The sequence below is a fragment of the Molothrus ater genome, chromosome 4, assembly GCF_012460135.2.
Source record: "Molothrus ater isolate BHLD 08-10-18 breed brown headed cowbird chromosome 4, BPBGC_Mater_1.1, whole genome shotgun sequence".
Taxonomy (NCBI): Eukaryota; Metazoa; Chordata; class Aves; order Passeriformes; family Icteridae; genus Molothrus; species Molothrus ater.
This window is the reverse complement of record NC_050481.2, coordinates 48,713,094-48,732,028: the sequence shown is the minus strand read 5'-3', so window position 1 is coordinate 48,732,028 and position 18,935 is coordinate 48,713,094. Positions and strand designations below refer to the sequence as shown.

The following is an 18,935-nucleotide window of genomic DNA, read 5'->3' as shown; positions in this document are numbered from 1 at the left end:
GACTAAATCCTTCCTGCAACAGACAGCATCAGTGGGTAAAACACCATAGAACTCAAGCAGTCATCTCCCAGTGATGCAGTTTCTACCCACAGGTACATAAACCTTATTTCAAGTCTGCATTTTGTTTTCCTTCAAACTGGGGTTTACAAAATTTTTTGGAAAAGAAATGGAAAATGCCTGTTACTTGTTACATACTTAATGGACGTAAAGTAATTTCTCAATTTTTTCTTTGCTAAGCCCAACACTGACCTTCCAGAGGTGCTGGGCTCCTGCTAAAAAGCAGAGTCCCTACACCTCCTTACATCTCCTGTCTGACAGCTGATGGCCATGGGTCTTTTGGCCATGCTGTGCATCAATACCCAAGCAGAAAGTCACTGTGACTTCCCAAAGCCTTTCTCAGGGCACTGAAGGCACTCAGTGCCTTTCCCAGTGCATTTCCCAGGAGCTGAAACCAAGCAGAGCCATGTTCTCTGTGCCCTAATACACAGAGATCAGCCAGGTCTGACACCTCACATCCTCCTCTCTCACAGCTACCTCTGCACCTCTTGCAAGCTGTAAGCAATGACTGTGTGCTCATGGATTAAAGTATTAAAAACACGGGCTGTGAACAGTTTCACAAAAAAACATCCCTCCAGAAATTCAACTGCATCATGGCAGTTTCCCCAAATTTCCTGAATACAAATATATTTGTATTTTTAAATCCTGTTTCGTAATTTAATGTTATGTAACACCCTGAATATCTGCAATACTCATCAACCAAACTTTTCATCTCATCAAAACCATAATTTGGCAAGATGTAGCCTGGTACTAATGCCATTATTCTGGTTTAGCGCTCTATTAATTGAAGCTGGCATCAGCTGTGCAATTAGTTTGTCTGGCTCAGTATCAGGCCAACGAAATCACCATCATCCAGGATATCTCATGTCTTTTTTTAAAAAATCAGATACTATTTCCATCTTTCAGTCTTCTGAAGCATCCAATATATTACAAAGCATAAAGAAAAGTTATGATCAGAATTGTGTTTTTCATGTTGGGTTTAGCTCCTGAAGTGAGCTGTCCAAACCTCCTGGTTTTGAAAACATCACGCTTTGGTAGCAGCTGCCTTGAGCCTCTGGTAGTAAGCTGATGTGCACTTAGAGATGAAAAGCTGTGGTGTGCAAGCAGCTCTTCAGAGTCCCAGCACTGGGAGGCAGCTGGGACAGGCACTGAGGCTGCAGTCCACATGAAGCTGCTGATGAATGTATGGTAACACCCAGAGTTACAATGGAAAGAGAAAATATTTCTACCTGCTTACCATCACATTATATTGGTGTGACTGCATCATGCTACCCTTCACAAGTACCAGAAGAGAAATACTCAAGGAACAGTTCCATATTATTGATAAAATCTATTTCTGTCTGATAATGGTCCAACACTGTTGTTAGGATATCATATTTTTCCTTTATTTTGCCAGGGAAAAGAAGCCTTCTCTAGACAATGCTCCACATTTAATTTTAATCATTAATTTACCACTGACCCTAACTGCTTTTTACACATCACCATTAACTTCCCCTTGAAACCATTTGTTATGTTTCTAACTCTTCCTTTACTTTCCCTCTAAACTGGTTGGTTCTGTAACCAACATTATACTTTTCCTCCTAGATAGCCTTTTGGGGCCTTCAGTGACAGGTTTTTAATGTTTCCCAATTATCACCCACTCTATTTTTTTTCTTTTTAAACCTCTGCCTCTGATAATTGTTTCCAGTGTTATGAAGAGCCAAGAACATCCCTATTATTGGTTAGAGCTGGGTTTTTGCTCATTATAAATGTTACTGGGACACAATCACTTACACTGATATCTGTCAAAATGAGAACTCTCATTTATCCACCCAAAATCCACTGCAGCCTTCAGTGTAAAACATTCCAGAGCTGTTTACATTGCCAAAGCACAGCACTGTGAAGAGATGCTTGGGCTTGCTGTAAATGCGGCACATCTCCAAGGTAAATAAAGTGTCTCTCCAACCTCTCCTGCAGCATCAGACAGTCCCAGTGAGATGGGATGGCTCACCCCAGTTTGGCTGTGTGTGTCTCTGCAGTGGCCTCAGCCCCATAAACAGACAGTAAGAAATCTGGTTATTCTGTAATTAATAAGATTTTGTGCTCTGTAGCTGACACTGGCTTGTATTCCTCTTGGTGCTCTGCAGAAGATGAATCCCTTAGCACTCGAGACCATTTACCTCTGACTCACCAGAGGGGAGGAAAATTGGGAAGGGTGTACATCTATACCCACACTGCTCAGGCCAGCAGCTGTTAGCTCAGACTGGCTCAGCACTGCACTGTGTCCTCCTTCACTTGACCTTGAGCGAGGCTTCTCTCCGAGTTCATTGCAGGGCATTTCTAAATTGATGCTCGACTGTCAAAAAGATGTAACAAATGATAGGGAACGTGCTGACGAACCACAGGGCTGTGTGAATTTCTTATAGCATTAATGGAGAAGCCTTTGCTGCCTGAGATTTGGACAAGTGTGCATGGCTTGGATTATTTTAGCTCATACGGTCATTTATTTCAATAGTCAGCTGAAAGCCAGCAAAAGCTGCATGGATGGTCCAAGAAGACGAGTTTGTTTCGAGTGTGATGGGCTGGAAAAACAGCAAGAGGCAAGGAAAGATAGGGGAGGAACTGATTTCAGTGCTCAAGAGCCTGCAAACTTGGATATTTGTGACTGGATGGTAAAATAAAACCAGCACTCATTTGTAGCGAAAGCATAAAGCAGAAATCAAAAGAATTGACACAATGTGTAGGAGGGTGTTAGAGATTTCCTAAACTGACCTACATGCCAGCTGAAAACAGGGAAGGGAGAAAAATTCAAGCAAATATCCCATTACTTTAAAAATCCCTCTCAGCTGTGTTTTGCAGGCAAATAATTTAATTTCTATAAATCTGCATCTGAAAAGCCATTGTACTTTTAATTTTCTTTTGCAATAAATTTCTTCCAGCAAAAAGAATGTTCCCCTCCCATATGCCCCTGGGATATACACCTCTGCATAAACAACAGATTAAAAGAGATAAAACAAGGCAGTTGTGCATCTCATTTAAGTGATGCTGCCACATGCTCCTGTGGCTTTTATTTTTGTGCTCTCTCACTTTCCATCTACTCATTAGAAGGAGCCTCTTCTTGTGATCCCATTCAGCATTGAAGTCTTCCCTTTGGAAGGGACATCATCTGCAAACCCCTCTACTACACATTTCTACTGCTGGTAACTAACAGGGAAACCAGGAAGTCCCCTGTGAGAAGGGACAGCAGTTTGTGTCACTAAAAACCAAATGTTTACTTGCAAAGGCCAAACCAAAGCTGAGACCTGGGAGTTCACCCTTGACAGGCTGAACTGCAGCTCCCCACAAAACTCTAACCAGCTCTGGTTTCCCAAGTTGGCTGAGAAACCTGATCTCCCAAATTCTTGTGGGTTTGTATCCAGAAACACAGAGAAAACAGATAAAGCAAGCCCTGGTCTGCTGCAATTACATGTTTCAGTAAGTTCTTGTACTCAGGCTGCTTTAGCAAAGTAAGCTGTCACCCCCAGCAGCAAGCAAAGCTGTGCTACAAATTCAAAGGGGTTCTTGCACCAAACACTGGGTGACCATGCTCGAGGCTCTCTCTTCTCACTGTGACTTCACACTTTGAAGCTGAAGAGCAGAACGAGGCCACAGATCAGACCAAAACATCTGAACATCAAGGGAAACCAAAGAAGTGGTTAAATGTGAACATCAAGAAAAAGGACAAAAAAAAAAAGGACATGAAAAAGTGTTCATCATAACCCTTGATGGCTGCTTTATCTACACTGTGGCTGTGGTAGGCTGTCTGGAAACATGAGGCTCTGAAAGTATAAAGGAGACAGGATTTGTAGGGAAAAGTAATATCTTTTATTATATCACCCAATAGTCAGGAAGAAGAGTCAAGCTTTGGGCATACAAAACCTCCTGGAAAAACTGGTCTGACTTTTCAATTACACTGATATTAACTTTACCTGCAACTCCCATTTTGCCTTGGCTACTTCCAGCCACCATGAATGCAGCCTCTATAGGTGACCAGGACTCAACATTTGAGGGGGTTTTCCTTCCCCATCCCTCTGCTATTTGCTGGAGTATTTTTTGCTGCTGGGCTAACAAAGTAAGAATAATCATTGTATTTGTCACACACTGCTTCATATACTTACTAAATCACAACTTTTTTTTGCTTTCAGATTGGTTTATCCAAACCACGCAGCAAAGCTGGGAGCACCAGGAGATAAACCCTAACTCATGATTATAGACTTTTGCTTTAATTACCTGGAAATACTTTCCCCCTTTCAGATAAAAAAAGTGTGAGAAAATCATGCTGATAATAATGAACTGTTTAATATCCTCATGGTTAAAATCCATGTCTTGTATGCTGCTCCACAAATATGTCTTTAGATTTACTACTGGGAAATATCACAGCCACAGTCATTTCTATACAGAGGAAAGAAACTAGGAGACACTTCTCATGTGGATGGATTACTTTGTTTTGTTCTTAATGATCTCAAAACCTTAAAGAATCAATGATGAGTTTGCCAAACTCCTTCCAGGAATTACCTAAACTTCAATTATTTTTCAGAAGAAGACACAATAACACACCGAATGAAAATGCTTCTCTTCTGTTCAGTTGAATTGAAAACTGAAAATGCTTGGTTAATATTTTGCCCTAAATATTGGGAAAACTGGACAAGTTGAAAGAAGTTGCACTGCTTTAAACACCAAGCACTAAAATACAATTTTTTCTTCATTCATTCTACAGCTGGAACAATTAATTTTTCACACAAATTTAAGTATTGTTTCAGTCAAATCAAATGGGGTTTCTTTGAGAAAAAAAATCTACCCATCCAGCAACCAAAATATATGGGGTATTTTATCCATGTAATCGTTTCTCTCCAGTGGTAATCTGCCAAAGAGTGATGCTAGGCTACAGGCAAAAAGATCCTACAGAACTGAAGGGCTCTACAGCAACAGGGCAGAGTCCTGAAAACTGAAAAATCTTATTTTCCGTGTCCAAAAGCTACAGGAGGATATGTCTTCTGTAATATTTGTTAAAAAAAGAAAAAAGTGTCATTGCCTTTACATCTGCAGAGAAAACACTCTTTTTTGTGGTAGCCTCTTTGTGAGCCTTGCTTTGCAAAGCTTGAGGCAGAGATGTATAGCGGCAACTATTTTTAGATCGCAAACTCTCATGGATTTTAAAAGGGCTTTTGCATATGGAAAGTAAAAAAAAGAAATGCAAAGTATTTCAGGAGAAGGATAGAATGATTCATATTATACAGCAGAAGGGAGGGGTTGGTGCTTTTATATTCTGCTGGCAGAGTTGCTAGTGGGAGCCTCAGCGACTGTGGGGAGGGCATGGTGCACACTGCCATCGCCCCACAGGGTCCCCTGCCAGCCTCAGCCAGCACCTCTGCACTCGCTCCCCCAAGCATGGGAAGAGAAACCACGAGGTAAAAAAAAAGTCCTGCCCCTTCAGTGGCTCGATGGAGACAGTATGGCAACGTTCACACTCACCCAGCTGCCCCCTTGGCTGCCTCTCCACCACGCTCAGGGCCTCCCCTGGCCCAGCGGATGGCCTGCAGGAGGTGGATGAACACGCAGGGAAGAAAGTTTGTGCTCTGAGATTACTTTGATGTGATAGATGGTGGCACACAACACTGACACTCTGCAGAGGGCTTTCTGTCTCCTTCCGGTTTACATACAGAGCTGGGCACCACAGAAAAAATTCTGCCAGCTTTTTTGGTAGTAGAAGCTCACAAGAGCAAAATGAACACTAGAGACAAAAATAATTAGACATTGCCTTTAGTTGATTTTTGATTAACTTTGCTCAGTGGTGGCTGTGTGACTGCCTGAGGATTTCTGTTCTACCATGTAGCAAAATCTGAGGGACCTTCTGTGGCTCTTAACACTTCTGCAAACACATGGGTCACTTCAGATCTATTTGGATATGTCACCAGAAAGCAGCAGATGTATCTGATGATGATTTTATGCTGGCAGATGAAGTCCTACCTCCTTGCACATCTTTTATGTTTGTCTGCTTCCTTTGATACTCTGTAAACAAGGAGTTTCATGACTCCTGGGGGGGTGTAAAATGACTATGATTATGCATGTTTATCACCTTTAAAGGGAGATGAAGGGTAAGTGTGATGACCTAGGTAAATACTTGCTGTTTAACCCAGCATTAAAACTAGCAAAATACAGGTAATCACAAACAGGATTCAAATGACAAAGAACTAAAGAATATGAATATAATTAATGCCAGTTAAAATGGTCTTATGGAAAGTAGATTTTGCCAGACTAACCTGATTGTCATTCTTAGATAAGCGTATAGATTAGCCTGAAAAAGCTGGGCTGAACAATGTAAGATACCCAGACTCCTGAAGGGCATGTCGCTTCCTACCATGAGTTAGTTGATTGCAAAAGTAACAACACAACACCAGCAGACCAAACCAAATATATATTAGGAACCTGCTATTGACATCTCAAATATCTGTCATTGCAGGAATCATCATTAATAGGCATGTTTCTATTCTGAGAGGCCCAGCAAGGACTAACAATACCCTCAAAATACCTTCAAGGACTAACAATACCTTCAAAACTATTCAACATTCCTAACCAGTATCACAAAGTTAATTTAAAAACAATTTGAAAAATTCTGGATGATACAGAAACTGACAAATCAGTGGGCAAGTGGGACAGTCAGAGCAATCTGGAACACTTAGTACATGAACACACACAAAGTGTGTACTTTTAGGAAGAAATGTGCACAGAATGAGAAGCTCAGCTGCACAACCCACCAGGAAAACCATGGGTACAAGTGAAGAGTCTATTCACCTTTGATCAGGCTCATAGGAACATATTGCATGCATTTCCAGTGCCCAGATTTTAAAGAAATTAGCAGAAGGGGAGGAAAAAAACTGCAAAGAAGGATTCAAGTAATTTGAGGAGTTTCAAACAGTACTGTTTGCTTTGTTTATTTAAAATGGGAATTAAGTCAGCTTTCAGTCTGTAAGTACCTTCAATCAGAAGTACCAAGACCTATAGAGCACTTCATTTAGTGGAGCAAAGCATAGAAGTCAATGGCTAAAAGCTGACTTCAGGTAGTCAGGCAGGGAACAAGGCACATATTTTCACCAGTGTAATTAAGCACTGGAACCAAATGTCAGGTAAGGGATACAGCCACTGCTCACCAGAAACTGGAGGCTGTATGAGATACTACTTGAGTCAAATACAAGTTATGCATTAGTGAAAGTCAAAAAAATATTACTGTGTTCAGTACAGATGACTGAATGAAAGTTGTCAGTCAGGTTACAGACCCTACAGGATCATTTCTGGTCCTACACCTGAAGGTAGGACTCCCCAGGAATTGAAGTCCACACAATTCCCTTTGTCAGGCAGTACCAGGTGATGTACTAACCCCTGCTGAAACCAGTGAGAGTGCATGAGTTATAGTAACTATGTTTTTGGGAGAGGTGAGGGAGTTACTCTAAATTTTGTGTTTTCTTTGCACTGAACAATGCTGCTTATGGGACTTGCCAGCATCCCTATGGACCATTGCACAAAAGAAAAACAGGATGTGCTATAAATAATGCATAGTACATCACTGATAGCTGGGGAGAAGAATGATGAAGACTACTGCTTGCATTTTGCTCAGATTTTGCAACAGCCTCTACATGTTGGGGCAGTAGTTGGTTACTGCCTTCTTCCTTTCTGCATAGTTAGCATCTTTGAAGTATTTTGTCTCTTGCAGCTCATACTGTACTAGACATGCTTTTCTGCCATTCAGAGATCAGTTCAATCAACTTTTTATGGATCTACCCTAAGCACCTTGAGTTCAGGTAAAAAAGGTGCAGTTCCCTAGTGTTTATATGTGTCAAAAGCATGATGTATGCTTCTTTCTTTGCTAAATTGCAATTTGCTTTTAGCATTACTATTTGAGGTGTATTTTTGCCTGTGCTGAAAGTTTAGAAAATACAGGTCCAAGAAACTTTGCTCTTATCCTATACTACTCTTCAAGTATCTTGGCTCACCTGGACAGCGAGAGGTCCTAGGTTTAAAGAGCAAGAGAAGCTTTTCACAGAAGGGGTTTCTATTTGATTTCTTTCTCTCTCCCAGTGGCTTCTAGGTATTGCTGAACTGGAAAAATTGATGTTAGGTTTTTGTTGTTGTTGGTTTTTGTTGGTTTTTTTTTTTTCAGATTTATTTGAAGATGAATGGGAGGAGATGTAGTAATGCTTCTCACTAAGCTAGCAGCAATTTAAGAGAAACTGTTCAAAGTAAAAGCCAAAATTATTTCAGGTAAAACCATGGATGTAACTTTGAATAGTTCCCTTAAGTAACCAAAAAAAGGAGCCCCAAAAGGGAATTAGGTTTATAAGCTGCAATGTCAATTAAAGAACAAGACAGATAAAGAGTTATGAAAGCATATGTTTGAAATTACTATGACAAACCACCTGATATTCGGAATTCGGGATTGCAAGCACATCCCCACCTGAACACACCTTACTAGTGTAGGACCCAATATTCATAGAGATGAGTATCAGGAGGTAATTTTCCACTGGGCACAGATGTAGGAATTTTGGCTGGAGACAAAATCCAATGTTTGATTATTATGATTGTAACCTTTAAAAAATACTAGAACTTGAAATAAACCATCACCCACATTATTTTTATCATTCAATGGCAACATTTCATGGCAGGAGATTATTTACCTGGAATGCTCTCCAACTTTCTACGAAGCTCTTCATTTTCTTGTTGCAATGAAATTACCTCCTGCTCTAGCTCTTGACACCGAGGGCAGTAACCTTCTTCCTCTTCCTCTTCTTCCTCCTCTGGAAGTGTAGAAGATGATGGATGACCATGAGATTCTGATGTTGCTGGAGATGTCCATCCACCTAAAGTGTGTACTGGAGAGGCTGAAAGTGGATCCACATCTGCCAAATGGCTAAAATCATTTATTGATGAGGTGTTCTGAGAAGGGAAGCTCCCAGAAAGCAAATAGTTCTGAAGGGAATCAGTAAAAACTCTCAGAAAGGCTGAGGTTTGTTGTTTCTTTTGCATATACTGCATCTCTATGTCTAAAATGTCTGACGTCTGACTATGGACCATTTTCCCAAGCTGACATTGCTCTTGTCTTTCACTATAATTTGGGTTTTCCTGCTTTATACAAGAAATCATGGACTGAGAGTGATTGTTGTCCAGTAGTTTTCCACCACAATTTAAGAGACTTAGAACCCGGCTGCATTGTTGAGCAAAGGCATCCAGAATCATTCGACTCTCTGCAACAAAAGAAAAGATGAATCACAGAAACCTAATGCAAGAGGTTATGCCAGACAGTAGCAGTTAGATGAATGTACACAACTGTTTACAGTAGCATGCATTTTATTTCTGAACATATTAAAATTATGGCTTCTGCTTTAATACTTCTGCAACACTGTGATTTAAAACAATCCTGACTCTGTTTCTATTTTGAGAGTGCCCTTGTGACCTTGCTGTTAATCAGAAATGCATTGTGATGATAGACACTGCTTACTGACATCTTCTTTCAGAGGGATTAAGTCAGGAAAATGGGGAAGAAAATACAAATTACATCCAATGTGCTACAAGTTCAAGTAAGTATTGCCCAGAAAGCCTATTTCAAGGTGTTGGAGGGCATCAACTGTACGTATTTGTAGGACTTTGCACCATACCTTTGTCCTATGCCCAGTTCCTCTCCAACAAGGCTTCCAAGCTTTGTTATTTCCCCTTTTTGTCTTTGATGCACTTGTTTGACATTGGGCACAGGACATTCCACACAACTGATGCTAAATTCAATGGACTTTGCTTCTGTTCCTTTTGCTCTAGGTTCCAGATATGCCCAGGAACTACCCAGAGTGATAAGCACAAACCCCTCTTCTTAAACCACACAAAGGCATCCTACAGGTTTGCAGGCAGGCCAGTATGGCACAGTGGAGAGTGGAGTTCTTCAAGATGCTCAGCATACAATCAGGAAACTACACAGGATTATGCAGCAGCTTCTGGAGACAGCAGCTCAGCTCTGGAATTAGGATAGGGATGCCATGCAGCACCTAGTCAGCTTTCCTCTCATGACAGGAGGTGTCATGTCTCAAGGAGCAATAGCAGCTACAAGCTAAACCTACAGAGTAGGATGGCTCATTTCTGCCATGTCTACATGTATAGCTCAAGCTGCTATAACACTTCCTGGGCCCAGATAGAAAATGACCAAGATATTTATGATACGACCTGTTAGGCTTCCCAGCAAAAATAGTGCCTTTTAAATCTTTTTTACCTTATTCAAAGCTAAGTTCCTCTAGGTATCTAAACAGATGTAACTAACATTTTGCAAAAGAAAAAAAAGACTGGTAGGTTAAAGCACTGCCAATTTTGGAGAGCACTTCTCAGGCAGGCTTGACTTTTAGAAAGTGACAAACGCATTTTTTCTTTTGAAAAGGCAACCTGCTACAGATACATGAGAATAAGCACCCCAGACCTTCATTTACCCTAACTTCATCAGTAGACTCATCACAGTCATAACACATAAAAACCAGAAATGTTCAGAATTCAGGCTTTTAAGGGGTGGCACTTTGTCACTGTCATATTTTCTGAAAAATCCCTTCACCAGGATTTCTTCTCCTGGGAAGCTGAGAAGCCTCAGAGAAAAATGAAAACAATAAATACCTGATTCGCTTCTCCTGTGTTTTGCTGCTTTGGAATGTGGTTTGGACATTGTTTACCAACTGGTCATTGTTTCATTGGTTTCATGTGAATTGTTTTAACTTAATGACCAATCACTGTCAAGCTGTGTCGGACTCTGAGGAGAGAGTCACGAGTTTTTCATTATTCTTCTTTTAGCCTTTTGTATCCTTTCTCTGTTCTTTAGTAGTTTTAGTATAGTATTCTTTAATATGATGTAAGATAATAAAATAATAAATTAGCCTTCTAAGATCATGGAGTCAGATTCATCATTTCCTCCCTATGACGGGGGACCCTGAAAATAGCACAGCACTTTTCACAGCACTTCTTCAAGATCTACCACTGTCTGGTGGAAAATCTACTTTACACTGAGGTCACTACAGCTGACCTGAAGAATATTTGAACCAACACTAATTTGCATTTGTACCATCCTCCAGATCTCTGAAAGAGGGCAGGGCTGAAGCAGCATACAAATACTTTCAGCCTCAAATGCAGCCAGAGGAGACCTCCCTGGCACAAAACCCAAGGATGTGACCTCTTGAGGACTTAACTGAAAAAACAGGAACCTGAGGGTCCTGGGCAGAGCAAGCCCAAGCCCAGTGCTTGGTCATGAGGCTGCCTGGGGCCATGCAGGGATTGCCCAGGGGCTCCATGGGAAGGACTGGAGTAGCCCTAAGATCACTGCAAGCATCCTCAGCATCAGCCTCCTGTGTTTATGAGCCATATCACACTCCTGGAGACAAGTTCAGACTAATGAAGGCAGATTTCTACAACACTTCTTTGATCCAAAGCTTTATGCAATACCCTCTGTCCATACTACAACTGCAAAGGGCAGAAATGCACAGGCACTGCTGCCCCCTTTGCAAGTGGGTGCCAAAGAGGTGCCAGGTCCATTACCCACTGCCTCTCCTTCTCTTTTTCTACACTAACCTAAGGCCAGCTGTCTTTAACCCTTACAATCAATGCAACTGCAAAACAACACAGGAGATGTAACATGAATTAGAAGAACAGAATACTGGTGACATGGCAGCTTTCCAGCTGAGACCTGATAAACCAAAAGGAAATCAGGAAATTCAAGCAACACTAACAACCCCAAGATGTGCTTTCTTTGTTTTACTTCTTTCCACATTCGCCCTTTAAAATTATTACAGGATGATATTGACTTTGCAATCCTACTACAGAATGGTTTTTTCATTCATTTTAATCCTATAATCTGATTCCAGACCTGAATTCATCTATACTGTTTGTATTTTAATCATTATTGTCTCTGTTCACAAACAGTTACGTATTCTTTGCATATCCTTGTTGCATGGGGACAAGATATGAATGAAACAACCGAAAAGGGATTAGACTCTTGTAAGAGATGTTACTCCAATATTATGGTTTATTCTAAAAACAGCAAAAAGTAACCTGACATTCAAATTACTAGTTTTGAAGAATACCAAAATACACATTAACAGCAGTAAAGATTAAATTAATTATTAGTTTTGTTTTAAAATTTAATGCATTAGGCATATTCACTGTGATAATGGTTTAAAATGTAACTGAAATTTTATACAGAAATGACATTATTGATTTAATCTTCAGTATCAGATCTATTACAAAGACACAATAACAGCAATTACTGGTTTTTTTCTTAACTTCAACCCATACTCAAAGACATAAAAATGAGCCATGACAAAGCAGGGCTCATTTGAGAGGCTAACCCAGAGATCACAAATGTTTTTTTTCTGGGTACTGCTGGACAGCAATAGTGAGGGATGCCCTCAGAACATATTCTGGAAATATCTGTCTCTGTGCTGAAGTAGGTTCTACTTTGAAGAGACTTCTACACCAGTAATAGTGCACACACCCACAGTCTGAACAACCCTAAATGAGAATGATAACTGCAGTTATTTCTTATGATGGAGAAAAAAAAAATGTTGCCCATTTAGCATATATTGTAGAAATTGGGATTTCAGCTTTTACAGACTGTCTATAATTAGAAATGCAAGCACTGTGCAATGTCTAATCACTTAAGAAATGACAAAAAGTTGGTTTTATGTGATTACTACTGAATAAACACCAATCTATGATTCTTAATTGATTTAACATAATGTATGTATTTTCTATGAAAGTAGGATTCCAGTGAAATCACTGCACTGGACTCAAACAGTGTAAGCAGTTTATTAAAGTCTTATTGTGATATTCCTTTTCCTTATTACCTTGCTCACCAACCATGTAATTCTAATGTCTCAGACCCCAGAGTCTTTAGTCTTACAGAACTTATATTGACTTTAACTAGACATTTGCCTGGAGGTGGACTTGCTGCCTAAGACCCATGAAGTGCCAAGAGAACAGAATTAAACTGCTAAAAGCATAAGTATTCCTAAGTAGATTGTTAGGGACCGCAAGCAACCAGAAGACACTATCATATGGCAAATCAGGTACCAACTCCAGACACAGCATTCATCTTTACATAATTTTCTCATTGACTCTGGGACTAGGGGAGGTTCTTAGCTATTCAACTGCCAGACTGAAAACAGGGTTTAATATGTCTGAAACTCACTCTGATAATTTACACTAACTAATGCATCAAAAAAGATGTCTGGAAAATTTGGCAGGTATAACTTCAGCTTTTCCCACACCTAAGGATCTTTTCAATACTTAGATCAGACAGCTTTAGTTAAAAGCATTGTGTTGGGTCTCAGTGGCTCTGGATTCAGGTTGTGGATTTTCCAAAGTTTCCTTTGTATTCTTGGGCAGCTGGTTTAAAAAGTCATCTTTGTAAGTATTGAGTGGGTCTGAACACCATACATTCTCCCCTGCAGGGAATGTATTAATAGGTATTTAATTTTCAGCAAGATTGTGATGTTCAGGTTCCTTAGCAATTCCAATCGTCTCACTCTTCACCTTGCAGTGACTCAGCCCTCTCACCTGATTATTTGTATTTCTTCATTTGTTTATTACAATAGTTTTATTAATTGAGACCCTGGGGCAGCAGCCTTGTATCCTTCAAACTGGCCTTTATCCAAGCATAGAGACTTGGCCATTATATTTTTAGATATGACCATTGCTGTAAATATCGTGCTTAGGTCACAAAATTGAGAGTATGTGACACCTCCTATGACTACACAACGTTTTCTTGGGCATTTTGCATACAGATCATCAAGACAGTCCAGTGGATTAAGACTACAAGTGTCTGGCCATTTCAGTACTTTATCTGAGAGATCTGCTTCCAGATGAGGGCTCACAATTTCCAAGTTCCAAAACACTAATCTTCATTTTAGCTGTTCATGGAACAAACTGTTTTTCTGTCTGGGCATAACAGAGCTTAATTAACTGGTCATTTTAAATATGCCATGCTTTTGGCACTGCTAACAGGTGTTACCAGTTCTGCTCTTCTTCCTCTGCTTTCCATGAAATCCCACCCTAAATTTTAAGCTGCACTGTAAGGTCTATACCATGTTTTCCTAAGGAAAAGGACTTTCTTTGGTGGATTATGGTGCTGTTCAATGCACATACTACCAAAGACAGATAGTTTTCATGCCAGGAAAATAACCTGAATAGATTAATAAAGAGTTTATATTTTACAGAAGAAAACGGGTATCTGCTGGTGCTTTGAATGAATCCATCTGTGTGGCTCACAGCAGCAACAGCAGTCAGAGTAACCTCTAGAGAAGAGAGAAGGATTGTGTTGCAGTGCAGCTTTACATTTCTCATTGTAAGATGACATTTCTCAAGCAGGATCTTTCAATGCATGATGGGATCTCAAACTAAATTTTTCTTCACCATGGCACTGGGTGGAGAATTCCTGTTTTTCCTTCCTTTCCCTAGCCCCTCTTCCTGCAATTCTGTTGGAGTCTGGAGGTGAGAGTGGTCTCTTAGAGAGCAACTGAGGGAAAATCTGGTTACCCTTGGGAAGCGTTCTAACCATTAGAAAAAGCTGCAAAACTATGGAAGCATCTTTAGTTGTGACTGTGTTTGAGGTGCCCACTTGCAAAAGCAAACTTGGAGCTGTGAATCCTAAGGGGCCAGAAATGCCATGCCTGAAGTTTAAGAATCAACTGCATTAGGTGTTTAAGTTGTTGGCACAGAGTTAGGCATCCCAGGAGTGGTGTTTTACTAGCTATTTGGTCACTGTTGCCTGCACAAATGAAAAGGTATCAGCAAAAACAGGGGTATCTCTGAACTTAGGAAGTGGGTATCCCTACAAAACTGCCCTACAGCACTCCACCCCTTTATTCAAGTAAGCACCTGCCAAGAGCTGAGGATAAGCTAAGTGGGAGAAACTGTACACATCATGGATGGTGACTGCCTTGTGGAGAATGCACATGCAGCTGGACACCTAAGGGGATGATCTGTCCCTCCCTACAACACCTACCACTTGAGATCCACTTGAGATGAACCTCTGGCTGAGAGGTGCTCTGGGCTTGCTTCTCATGCTGCTGTGAGGAACCCAGAGACCTCACAGGTGCTGGCCAAAGTACAGGGTGACTGTGCATGGAGAACATGTAAATGCTCTCACTCTCCAGGGGCAAAACCCCAACTCTGCTTCCCCAGAGGTGGCCTGTGCTATTAAGTTGGGTCACACATTAGTTAAGAGGATTTCAAGCTTCTGGACAATGGGACTTCTTCACATGCATACAGCACTGGGGTCCCAAATAGCTTCCTGCTCATCTTAGGGCTACAGCTCCCAGGAACAAGCTGCATGGTGTTACTCCACCAGCAAGCAGGAAGGATGGGCACACAGCTCAGCAAAGCATGCCTACCTATGGGATTAAAATACCCAGGAGATCTAAGCCTTGCCTATTGCTTTATAAAATCACAGAATGTTTTTGCTTGAAAGGGACCTTAAAGTTCATCTAGTTCCTCACCCCTTGCTGTGGGCAGAGATACCTTCCACTAGACCAGGTTACTCAAAGACCCACCCAGCCTGGCCTTAAGCACTGCCAGGGATGGGGCATCCACAGCTTCTCTGGGCAACCTGTTCCAGTGCCTCATCAGCCTCACAGTAAATTTTTTTCCCACATATCAAACCTAAATTTCCCATCTTTCAATTTGAACCCATTACTCCTTGTCCTGCTTCAGTTCCTCTTGAAGAGTCCCTCTACAGCTTCCTTGTGAGCCCTCCTAAGATACTGGAAGGTTCCTATGAGGTGTCCAAGCAGCCTTCTCTTATCCAGGCTGAGCAGCCTGTCTTTCTCAGCCTGTCTTCATAGGGACCTGCTCCAGTCCCCTTTCCAACTTTGTGGGCCACCTCTGGTAACAACTTGTGCAAAATACTACTTGTACACACTGTAGCAAGTTTCTGGTTTGTTTTCTCCTGTTCTGTTTCTCTTGGTACTTAACCTGAGCAAAGGGTGAGTTGGGACTCATACAGGAACCTAAAGTAAAGCCTGAATGTGCAGTTGAAGGGACAGGGACCTCAAAGAACTTTGGGGCACACATGGCAGTTCCTTCACTCTCTTTAGCATAGAACTGAATCAAAGACAAGCTCTGAAGCCTGCTCTAGTGCCTGGTTAGCACAATGTATCAGGAAAAAGAAAGTCCAAACTTCTGCTCATCGAAGCCCAGAGGGCTTTGCTGTGAATATGGTGTCATATATCATCTACCAGACAGCTGAATGCTTTCCATGGCGTAATCTGCTTCTGTAAAGAAATGTAGGTGTCACATTTATCATCAGTGTTTTGATTGTGGGCCACAAAGAATACTTAAATATCACCATTTGGGCATTTCATATAAGAAGCAATTTCATGAAGAAAGATGACCTTCTGCCATGGATCACAGAACTATGCCCCAGAGATGTGAATTCTCTGGCTAATCTATTCAAGTGTTAAACTTTTTTGATAAAGTACTTGAATTATTTGTAACAAGACATGCTAAATTCATCCACTACAAGGCTACTTCTAAGCATAAACAGGCATTAGAACATAGCCATATATCCTATTAACTAGAGTATCTCCCTGTTTAGTAAGGAAATGTCATCACATTTGTTACAAAGGCAAACAGCAACATACCAAAACAGGATCCAATTTTTCTAAATAAATAAATCAATGATGTGTCAAAAATTAACAGATGAGTTAATATACCCGATGATATCAAAACCAGATGGTGCTTCATAATATTCATCCTGTTCAGTCAAACCCTGAATATATTCTGGACTATCAGTATATAAAATAGGATGCTGCTATTTGTGATGGCAAACAAAAGCAATCATGCCTGCCAAGCACATACTATAACAGGCAGCATTTCAGCTCTGCTAGACAGAAAGTAATTAGAATGCTTTTAATGTCCAAAAGAATGATGCTGATAGGCTGCCACAGATGTGTAGATTTATGAATATTTATATGGTGGTTTATAGCTGACACTTTTATCAGTTGAAGAAGATAAAATATCTGCCTGACTCAAAAGCTTGACAGTCAGGTTAATAAAATCTCATTAAAGAGAATGACCTATGCAATTATATAGGATTTATTGTAATTCATTTTTGATTGTACTCTGCTTAAAGATGCAATTTCCCATTTCCTGATGCCAAATTTAGGTTGCATATCAAGATCTACGTGGTTTTTTAACTCCAACCCATCACTAGAGGAAAGATATGTGTTCAGCATCTCGGTATCTTACACCTTTAAAGAAAAAAAAAAAATTTGATCTCCTGTTTGTCACTGCATCTTATGAAAACGGTGCAGGCAAGCAGCCGATCTATTTTCTTTCTGTTAAAATCACCACCGCTCTATCAGCAGCCTCTCCATTACCAGCAGTTCCTCCGGTAGCCGGCCCCAGCCTGCCGCCCTCCCCGGCGGAGCGGAGCGGGGCTGAGCGGAGCGGCCGGCCCGGGGCTCCCCCCGTCCGCCCCCGCCCCGCCGGCAGCAGCGGCAGCAGCACCGGCAACAGCAACAGCAGCAGCAGCAGCAGCAGCAGCAGCAGCTCTCTCTCCCTCTCTCTCTCCCTCTCCCTCCCTCCCGCAGGTGCGCACCGGCCGGCAGCGCCTGCCCCGCCAAGTCCTGCGCGGCTGCGGGCACAGCCTCCGCCGCCGCCACCCCTGCCCACCGCCCCGGGGCGCCGCCGGCCGGGCAGCGGCCCCGCGCGCCGCGGCAACTTCGGCGGTGCCCGAGCACCGGACAGAGCCCGCCGCCCGCCCCGTCCCCGCCCGCCGCCAGCCCCGAGCGGGGCCACCCCGCGGGCGTCGCGCCCTCCGCCAGCCGCCCGGCGAGAGGGGTGCGCGCCTCGGCGGCGGAGCCCGCAGCCCCATCCCGCTCCCGCCTGCCGCAAAGTGCCCCGCGAAGTTGCGCGGAGGAGAGAGAGGAGTTGCGGGTACCTGCGCTCAGCTCCGCGCCGCCGCCCCCCGCCACCGGCGGGCAGGGGCCGTAGCGGCCCGAGGAGCTCGGGGCCGGCGGCGGCGGCCGGGGGTGGCCCTGGGCAGCGCCGGGGGCAGCGCCGGGGCGGGCGGGCCCGTTGGGAAAGGCGCCGTGCGGCGCGTAGGGCAGCGGCTCGGCGGCGTGCGGGAAGGGCTGCCCCGCTCCGCGCCCGCGGGGCACCTCCACCATGGTGGGTCTCTCGTAGCGCTTGGCCAGCGCCGCCCGCTTCCCGGGGAAGGTCTTCAGGACGCTGTAGGGACCCCGCTGCTTGTAGATTTTGGGGGTGCTGGGCCCCTCCTCCGCCGGCTGCATCTCCTCCTCCATCCTCCGCCGCCTCCCCCGGCGCGGCGCGGCCCCGCTCCGGGGCTGTGTCTGCCGCCGCCGCGGCTCGTCTCTGTGGCACGGCGGAGCCCCGGCGCGGCGGGGCGCCGGCCTGATTGACAGGCGGCCGCGCCAATGCCTGGAGGGAGACGGGCGGCGACCGGCAAGTGTTTAGGGTAATCTCCGCTAATGGCAGCGGGGCGGGGAGGCGGGCGCTGGCGGGGCCGCCGCCGCCCCCGGCACCCGCCGCGGGGCAGGTGAGCTGCGGCGGGGGACGAGCGGCTCCGGGGCCCCCCCGCCTCCGCCCGGCCCCGTCCGGCCCTGCCCGGCCCGAGGGCTGCCAGACCATCCCGCCCCGCCGAGCGACGGCCGCCGCGAAAACTTTGTGTCCCCTCGGCCGGGCGCGGAGCCCCGCCGCCCGCCGGGCATCCCTCCATCCCTCCCTCCCTCCCTCCCCTCCTCTCCCCGCACGGAGCGAGCCGCGGGCTCGCCTCCCCGGTTATTAGGGGTGAAATAAATAATGCCATAAATAAAAGTATTTTGGAGTCC

General features: G+C 43.5%; 1 protein-coding gene across 2 annotated transcripts in view; it reads right to left on the bottom strand.

Moving 5' to 3' along the window:
• Nucleotides 1-18,457, bottom strand: part of BEND4 (BEN domain containing 4) — a 31,586-nt gene extending 13,129 nt beyond the window's left edge. For both annotated transcript variants that reach the window (XM_036382839.2, XM_036382840.2), the window contains exons 1-2: nucleotides 18,026-18,457; nucleotides 8,745-9,311 (exon numbers count right to left, since the gene is read on the bottom strand). In XM_036382839.2, coding sequence (XP_036238732.1) covers nucleotides 8,745-9,311; nucleotides 18,026-18,389 — 931 coding nt within the window. In that variant the 5' untranslated portion in view covers nucleotides 18,390-18,457. The remainder of the gene's footprint in view (nucleotides 1-8,744; nucleotides 9,312-18,025) is intronic.
• Between the last annotated feature and the right edge of the window lie 478 nt (nucleotides 18,458-18,935).